Source organism: Lichenostomus cassidix, chromosome 4 (assembly GCF_008360975.1).
Source record: "Lichenostomus cassidix isolate B80296 chromosome 4, HeHo_3.0, whole genome shotgun sequence".
NCBI classification, from domain to species: Eukaryota; Metazoa; Chordata; class Aves; order Passeriformes; family Meliphagidae; genus Lichenostomus; species Lichenostomus cassidix.
This window is the reverse complement of record NC_139484.1, coordinates 53,444,848-53,454,244: the sequence shown is the minus strand read 5'-3', so window position 1 is coordinate 53,454,244 and position 9,397 is coordinate 53,444,848. Positions and strand designations below refer to the sequence as shown.

General features: G+C 37.4%; 1 protein-coding gene across 2 annotated transcripts in view; it reads right to left on the bottom strand.

Annotated features, from left to right (window-relative positions):
- Window positions 1-262: 262 nt before the first annotated feature.
- SEPSECS (Sep (O-phosphoserine) tRNA:Sec (selenocysteine) tRNA synthase) overlaps window positions 263-9,397 on the bottom strand; it is a 26,850-nt gene continuing 17,715 nt past the window's right edge. For both annotated transcript variants that reach the window (XM_085059229.1, XM_085059230.1), the window contains 3 exons: window positions 8,136-8,229; window positions 7,428-7,518; window positions 263-6,283 (listed from right to left, as the gene is read on the bottom strand). In XM_085059229.1, the coding sequence (XP_084915355.1) occupies window positions 6,034-6,283; window positions 7,428-7,518; window positions 8,136-8,229 (435 nt within the window). In that variant the 3' untranslated portion in view covers window positions 263-6,033. The remainder of the gene's footprint in view (window positions 6,284-7,427; window positions 7,519-8,135; window positions 8,230-9,397) is intronic.

Below are 9,397 nucleotides of genomic sequence, written 5' to 3'. Positions count from 1 at the left end.
GTATTCTCTGGTGCTTGCACTGTGCAGGAGGTCATGACTTTACTATGCATACTCTGGTCCTCCTGGAGACTCACCACCTCCTCAGCTGCACAGCAAGCATTTCAGGCTATTTCTATTTTTATGAACTTCCTAGACACTTTCCTCATCTTCCATCTAAAAATGCATCGTTACTGTATCCCAAGCCTCTCCACCCACTAAGCCATTTGCAATTCTGCTACCACTATTGAAATAAATGCTGTATAGAATCAGAAGCCAGAAGACATTGGGAGTAGTAAGCAGACTTTTAATCAAGGGTTTATATAGTATGTGGCAAATTTTTTAAAAGACATTTCTCTAATTACATTAGACACATTATTTTCCCTCAACAGCTACATTTCTTAATTTGATGTATTGCAGAGCAAACTAAGCTCTTTTCCCTTCTGCAGTTCTTACACTCCAGAAAGCTGCAGGTTTGAGTCCTCAACAATAGCTGTGTCTGCAAACCAGTTCTACTTCACATGTGCTTGGTAGCCCAGTTTCAAAGCAAAGCAGGAACACTTTCTCCTCCTGGGCACTGAATTCTTCTGCAGCCAGAGCTCAGGGCTGCACCTGTGACCTGCCAGCTGCAGTGCCAGAGCTGTGCATCCTGACCCAGTGCCTACAGAGGTGGCTCAGAAACAGTTTAGGTAAGGGACAAGAATGGTTGCAAACATTTTTTACATGAGTTTCCATAACAATATGAACTTCATACATCACAAGAGCCAAACACATATAACCAGTGTAAAAAGACTGAAAAAGGTTGGAGACCTGGCTCCTTTTCCCTGTGTTTTGGTCATGTGCTCCTCTGGCACAATTCAAACACAAGAAATTTGCCTGAGAAACAGTGTTTGGAGAAAACAGATCACTAGCAATGCTACATGTTCATCTTGAATTCCCAAGTGGTGTGTTCCTTCTTGGGATGCCTAGAAAAAAAATCAATAATGCATACACCACTGTTGCTGTAATATTGTGTGAACATGATCAATGCCACCCTCCAAACAGCAGTTGGTGTAAGATGGCAGTCTAATGTTTGCAGCCCTTTGAAAACAAGTAATAGGAAAGGTAGCACCCAGCTGAAACCACTGTATTCTTTCTATTCACTTCACATTAAAAACCAAACAATTTTAATTTTGCTGTAACTGACTCAGCCTGGATTGGAACACAGGATCTAAAGGCAAATTAAATTTCACCATCCACATTAAGAAATCAATTCAGCTTCTGAACTGGATCAGCTTTGAATTTAGTTGAAATGTGGTTTGATGAAAGACTCCTGTTCAGCAGCAGATATAATTATCACACCCATCCTAATTAGATCATGAACTTGACTTTAGGATCCCCAAAGGAGTATTGAAAGCTTGGTCCAGTTACACTGAACTTGGTCCAGAACACTGAAGCTTATCCATCAAGATAAATATATTACCAGTTCTTTGATACAACAGATGCTTGATGAGTAATGGAGCAAATGCCTTTTTAACTACAATTTTTTAAAAGCATTATTAAACTGCTCTAAAGTGTATGCTGTTATCTTTTAGGGAAAAGAAGTATAATACATGAAAAACAGTTATTACAGAGCACATGGAACACTATTTTTCAAGCACTAGTTTCAGAATTAAAAATATTTGAACAAAGGTTCTCTGTGGAGAGTCACTTTGTAACCAATTCAAGACTTTAAATAGCTATTGTTTAAAAAAATTGTCAGCTATAGAAATTGTTTTCCCTTCAGATTCCAAATCCTGTCAAACTAGGGTGATTAAAATGTTGCATTTAAAAAAAGGGGGGAGGGAGGAAAAGCCAATCTAATCACCCCTTATAAAAGTAAAAGCAGCAACTCAATTTTTAAAGTATCATGAACAAAAGGCTGTAACCCATCTATCATTCACATATGGATCCATGTAATGATTCTTCAATTAGAATTATTATCTGTAGAGCAGCTGAAGACTGAGAACTGCTGATACACTGCAGATGAGAACATTTGCTAGTCTCTGGGCTCCAGCCTTTCTTAAAAAATGATGATCGCACAATATAGACTGCTCGGTTTATATGTGTATTAAGCTGCAATGCCAGCATTTACATTTGCAACATTACAATTTTGCTTTCTTAGGCTCAAGAGAATTTGCTGCATCTGGTAGATTTTATTTGCTTTGTATCTTAGGCAATTGTTATGAGCAAAGCACAAATAGGCAATATTATTGCACCAAGTCCTTTGTTTTGTTGATTATCTCAGATACTACAAAAAAAAGTAAACTAAGAGTAGGCCTGTGAGATGGGTCATTCAGTGTCAGTTCACTTGCACTATATTATCCCAGTGCTATTTTTATAAGGCACAGCCATCTGCTCCCTCATTTCTTCCACCTGTATAGATCCAGATAGTCTAAGATGCAACATCAGAGGGAAAGAAAAGCACCTCGCACAACAGTTGCAGGCCCTGTAAGGGGGAAAAGTCACTTTGGTGATTCAGACTGCAGCAACCTGAGTGGTCCCTGCCACCAAAGGTGACTGTCTTTGCTAAGCAAGGATCTGTACACATCCCTACTGCAGCGCCACAGTGGGTATTGTGCTGGCTCTACAGCCACTGCTTCTCAGCCTGGCAATGCTCAAACACACCCCAGCTTCAGTCAGCAGCTGCTGAGCAGACAGATCACTTGGCTACAGAGCAGTAACTCAGAGCAGTAGACAGGTAGCAAGAATGGTAACCTCCTAAACCTGTCATTCTGAATCCTCCTCTTCTGGAGTATTCCAGGTGCTTTCCCATTCCTATTTCATGGCTGGTAACCACATGCTGTGCCCTAGAAGATGATGGAGAAAGGTAGCTACATAAATACTAGCTGTGAGACAGCCTTACTAAACAGGTATCTCTTCTTGATGTTCCTACTAAGAATTCCTGCTCTATGAACCCTGACTATGTTCTGGAGCCCAGGCAGCCTTCCCTGATGTCTCCCTCATGAGGTAGAAGCTGGAGACAGCAAGTTGGCTCTCACAGATTTTTGAGCCATGTGAAAGCCTTTGGTGACATGTGTATGTAGAGATGAGAAAAATTGCTGCACTTAATTAAGAAGCTTTTCTACTTCACTGTACAATCTTGGAAAGATCTCCATAGAAGACAAATACTGCTAATGTATTTGTTATTTGTTTTAAGCTGCACAGTTTGACATATGCCCATACCATTGCCATCTTTCACAGTACTGCTTTTAGCGGGTGAGAGCTGCCATAGCCATGAAATCTCCCTGCAGCTGTTATACAGAGGAAATGAAACCTCTGCTCGTGGGTATATGTTCCAGTGTTATTTCACTACTTTATTATAGACATTACTGAGCAGAGAATATGAAATTTATATTCTTACTTGAAAAATACTTTTTATCCTCTACTGAATCTCCTATTTCAAATGTGCTGTAAAGAACCCTGTCTTCTCCATTCACTTGGAAATATATTGCCATTTGAATTACTTAAAAATTCCTTACATTTGTGACAGTATAGAATGGTTCTGTCTCTAATAAATGAACATTAATTAAAACTGAAGACATTTATGAGGATAAAGAAAGCAACACCCCCCGAAAACTGCTACAAAAGTTTACCAAAGCAGTGTAACATGAATATTTAGTTCAAGAGTTTATACATAATGGTGGGGCACATTTCTCAAAATATTTTAGATTTTCCCACTTCAGGTGGCTTCACTAAGATCTGTGAAGAACTTGAATGACACAAATTAAATTTTACTTTTGTTTGCAATTAAAGCCATCATCTTATTTTTTAATAAGAAAGGTTTAAGAAGTAAAAATCAAAACAAATTACTTAGCTCTATGAACTCTTATTCAGAGCATTGTTGAAATTTTCAGCTTTGATTGCAAATGGGAAACATTTCAAAGACAGAAAAAAACCCACTAATCGAGGAAGAAGTTTAATCTGTGTTAGAAGTGACTGAATTACTTGCAGCAGACAATTTATTACGAGACCATAAAAGGCAGAGATTTCTTCCTCTCAAGAGAAGAACACTGCTGTTTTCTTTATTCAGAATCAGGATACTACTCATCAAATTGCTTATTTTAGCTGCTATCACGCATCTCCCTAAATTCTTATAGTAATAGTGCTAACATTCACATTCTGTGACTGGTCATCTAAATCAATAATTTATACTCGTTCAGGCACAGAACAGCAATATCAAAAACCAGGAAGAAAGGCATCACTAAGGCCTGGTTGTTTTCACTAGCTGCTCCAATATACGGAATACTGAGGCAGTGAAGGCAGAGAGCTGCAGAGATGTGGCTCCTAAGTTTGTGAAAGTTTTACTGACTGGAAAAACTGAGGTACAGCATCCTCTTAATAAAAAAAAAAAATTTAAAAAAAAAAAAGGAGGGGGGAGGGGAAAGAGAGAGAGGAAGAAAAGACAAGCCATTTACATCTCTTTACCACCACAAGGGTTCAGTGGCCAAATTATGTGACAGGTCTCCAAGGATGTGTTTGTACAGCAAACAACAACTGTGACTGCAGTCAGGGGAGCTGTACCTGCACAAGCTTTAATCAATCTAACGTGTAACTCAGCAAGAATAATGTGGAAGCTGCTGCTCAGTTTAAGCTTAAGATACAATGGACCTCATTAAGTGAGAACGCCTTCGTGATGATTAGCACATTATTAACTCCCACATACTAGCATCACCCCTTGTATGAATTCATTTGAATGTGCTGGACAGTCTCTCAAAAGCACTGCTTTTGATTAAGTGATTTACTGAGGGGTCTGAAGGCTACATGTTTCGGATCCCACCCAACAAAATAACTAAAATGTTTCCTGACATTTAGACATTTAGAACTCATTAATTGTGGAATCCTGAGCAATACTGCATTACAGACAGACAAAGAAAATGTCTGAACATTATGCTTACTTTGAACAGTAACTGACATAGAAGTTATGTACAATGTAGTAACCACATTCAAGAACAACTACACATTTTGCAGCCTTCAGCACTGTCACTCCAGTGATATGGAACCTTTGTTTCAGGAACAGACTCTGAATCTATTCTTTGCTTAATGAATTCAAATCAGCAACAGCACAGAGCCACAGAAGCAACAGTGCCAATGGCAAGAGACACTACAGAAATGGAAGTATATAAATTTCAACAACAGTGGGCTAAAAATGCCAAAATACTCTCAGGTCGCATTGGCTCTTAAAACTGCTGCATTAATCCTACATGGCATTTCTCCTTTTCAGTGAGTTTTTGATCTGATTACCCTATCAAATGGGAAGGATTAAAATAAAAAAAAACAAAGCTACCTCCCCAATGACTGTACCTCCTCACTCCACAACCCCTGACTTTCAGTATTAAGGCTCCTTTGGGCTGCTGAACTATGCAAATGTTTTCAAGAGCTCAGTACTGACAGGATATGAGGTACTCTAAGTTCCTTTTTGCCACTGGAGGCTGACTAGTTCTAGATAGTTCATGACAGGTGAGAACACCTGAAAAACATTACTATTCCAACTCTGTCATTTCCCCACGCAATTTGAACACTGTATTTAGTAAGCGCTATCCAACATCTGCATAAATCTTTGAAAAGAAATTAGAAGTGACACATTCACTGATGAAAAATAAAGTATTTGGAGAGCAGAGAAATGTGTTGCTTGGATGGTCTATACCTAGGAGGGAATTCAATCACTGCCACAGACAATCTTGTTAAACAAAAACATGTGAATAAACATCCTGTGATTTGGTAAACACTGGTCCAAATAGCCACACAGAGATTGAAAGGCAAACTCTGAGCCTTTATGAATGTAAAGCTTTACTTTGGCAGATATTGAGTGCATTTCATACATTCCAAAAAACTCGTGTCTGGTCCTTTGTTCTTGGAGAGAGTATCACCTACTTTCTTAAAGCTGAATTCCACCAAAATTTTTATTATTGTTTTCAATAACAAGAATACAAGATCAAGAATAAATTTCTGCACTGCAGATGCACAGTCCTAATTGAATACAAACCTGACATACTTCAGACAAAACCATATCTTCCTGTGTTACTAAATCTGTATTTTCTAGTCTTCAAGTTGTTCTGTGGCTGTGTTGGAATCGCTTATTGCATTTATACTTTTTTCTTGCTTTGCTTCTTTTCTAAAGGTCTTCAAACACTTGTCAAGTCTTTTTAGGAATACATCTACATCTTGCTTTTTAATTCCAATTGCTGAGGCAGCATTGAGGTAAGCACAAGGATAGTCATTTGCATGTGACATAAAGCCTTTAAAAGTGTAGTTATTCACAGTTTGTACAGACCCACAGGGAACAACCCTGAAATAAACAAACAAGATTGTGATTCAGTCAAAGATGCCTTATATTTTATGTGGTACCCTATGTTGAACACAATTACACAAATTCCTACTGAAGTAGGGAGTTGCTATTCCTACCACTGATACTCAGCACCAGCATAACTTTTAAAATCTGTTGAAATACCAGGTCAAACAGTATCTACTACAAAATAATTACTTATGCAACAAAAGGGAAAACCTGAAACCTTTACACTAGGAAAGGAATTGGAGAGTTATAACTTCAAAAATTCAAAACTCTTGAATAATTTCAGCCAAAGATGGTGAAAATTACAGGATGAGCCAAGGTTAGGACAGGCAAATTAAAAACAGCATCTAACCACAGTACATATAGATTTACTGTCATTCATCTGTGCAGGAAGTGGAATAATCCAAGCTAATGAAGCATACCTTCTGATGTGGAAACATTCAGCTCTGCTACAAAAAAATAACATTAAGTCTATGGCAGAAATTAGCATGGCAGCAGTAATATTCAGATTAAGGAATGCTGCCAAAACAAATTTTAAATCATTCTCTTCTTCTAAAAGGTTTAAACCAAAACCATTAAAAATTATTTGGCTTGCATTTCATTGTAACAGTGTCTCTAAGAATAAATTCAGGTCAGACTGGCTCAGGCTATAGATTTTTAATTTTTTAAATATTTAAAAAAATATAATTGGTTCCAGAAAGCAGAAGTTTTTTCCATTTAACAAAAAGCTATGTAGGGTTTTAAAAGCTTATTCCCTTGACATCCAGCATACCTGTATTTGTGCGGCAATAAACAAAACAAGTAGCTCAGTAGCTTACACCTAACTATAAAATCAGACAACAGCTGGAAACTAAATGAAACCAAGGGATGCTAGGGAATAATGACACTAAATTAAATGGGCACAGATTACCTATTTAGGCTACCAAGGTAGACATAGGAAGCCTCACTGCTAACTCAGGCAGGGAGACATTACTAGTCTATAACAGTGATGAAGAAGGGGGATTACTCTCTGACTTGTTATTGTCAGACTGCCTTCTGTAATCATAACACAATTGGTATAAAACATTTTACAGGATTTCATACAATATATGCTAATACAACCCCTCCCCCCCTATTTTTTTTAAATTCATGGTATCCTTACCTTGCTCCAGAAACTTGTCTTGTGAAAAGCATAGATCCAAGCTGAGTAATAGCAGCATCATTAGTTTCATCTAGATTCTTCAGTGACATGGCTAAAATAACATAAGGTCAGGTTAAAACTGCTACAAAACTGCTTTTTCTCCAAAGAACCATCACAAATGATAACCTGCTTTCCAACAACAAGAATCTAGCTAAATATTTGTGCTGACTTAAAAAAAAAAAAAGAAAAAAAAAAAAAAAGAAACACTCCATATAATAATTTCTAATTTTTCCACAAGCTGTCATAGATTACTTCTCTGGTTAGACTGTATGCAGATTCTGCATAGGTGGGCAGAATTATTTTGGTGTTCAGCAGAATTTTTGGTTAGAACAAATATCTTGAGTAGAAATTCCATAATGTCTTTTACAACACTAAGATGATTGGTAAAATAATTGTACCCCAATTTATTTTTAAATCTACTTTTTATAAAGTATTACTACATGCTAACATCTTCTGCCTGTCTTGAATTAATTTCTGTCAAATGAATATGTTGGACAGGAGCAAAATAATGGGTCCTAGTTACTACTCTCCTTTTATAGTAGGTTACCTTATTGGGTTCAATTTAGTAGGGTGCAGTGATGTTTAATATATAGGAATAGTATGCGAAAGTGCATTATGAATCCACAGTATATTAGATTTTTTTTTTTAAGTTAAAACCCCAACAATTACCTAAGGAAATGGGATTATGTGGTGTGTCTAACAGTCTCTCATTGTGGTTATCTGCCAGCTTCTTCAGCTCACTTGAAAGATATGAAAACATCTCCTGGAAAAAAAGATGCAATATTTTTGTTATTAGCTATCAAACAGAGAAAATAGCACCTATTTCACAAAACTGTTAAGTCTCCATTACATCCTACAGGTGCTCAGCTGATTCTCTTTTCATGTGTACCAAGTAAGTGGATCAGACAATTCTCTGAAATAATTCTATAAAGGAACAGCTCCATTTCCTGAACACTGTTCTTATCTCTCAAGCTGATACAAAAGTCTCTATCTGGTCTAATATATGTGCTTGGGATGTCATTCATTCTCTCTATGGCCCTGAAACCTAGGCAGGTAAAATACCTTGAAGAGACTCCCACTGCACAGCAGGTCTTACCCCACCCCACTTTTCAAGAGCCTTCCTGTGCCCTAGCCCCCTAAACCACTGGGAATGAACTGTTACCATCACAAGTGGCCACGTTATGGCAAATTGCTCCTTACTTTGCCTTCTCTCCATTAATACATTCCAGACTAAAAGCAGTATATTTTGTTACCATGTATCACACAGTCACATTTCCCACTGGTGCAGAGAGACTTCTTTTTTCTGTATGAGAATAAAAATCCAATCTCTTAAGGAGGCTATGTGCACACATTTGACTGTAGTTTGTTTCACACAATATACACTCTCCTAAATATTCAGTTCAGTTGAGCAGTCTGTTGTTTTCCTATGACCCCCCTCCTGTTCAAGCTCATTAAAAGAATGGAAATATCTGAATTTTTGCTATCACTTAATTGGATTGCACCTTTACTGTCAAAGTGTCATAAGACTGAGATTCATAAATACTTTGGCTCAGATACAAGTCACACTGCACATAAAAGGCTGTTTCTTTTACTTCATCTGGATTTTATATCCTCCCTCTTCCCCAGTAGTAATCTATGATAATTGCTCATGCTCTTCCTCACTTTAATATATTCCTCTTCAGATATCAGCTCAAAACACTTATGGACAGAGTGAGAATAAACACCATTCTTCTTATTGTATGCTTTAGCTTTTTTTTTCATTCTTTTTAATGCTTAGTCTCTCATAAAAACTAGCAAAACCATACAGACACTGGGTAGTTTTCTCAAAAGATATTAAACACCAGGTTTCTCCTCTTTCTGGCCGTAAAAATTGTGCTGCTTATCTGCTTCAGTGTGACTGCCTGTTTAAGCATCCTCATCAATTTCTGGAC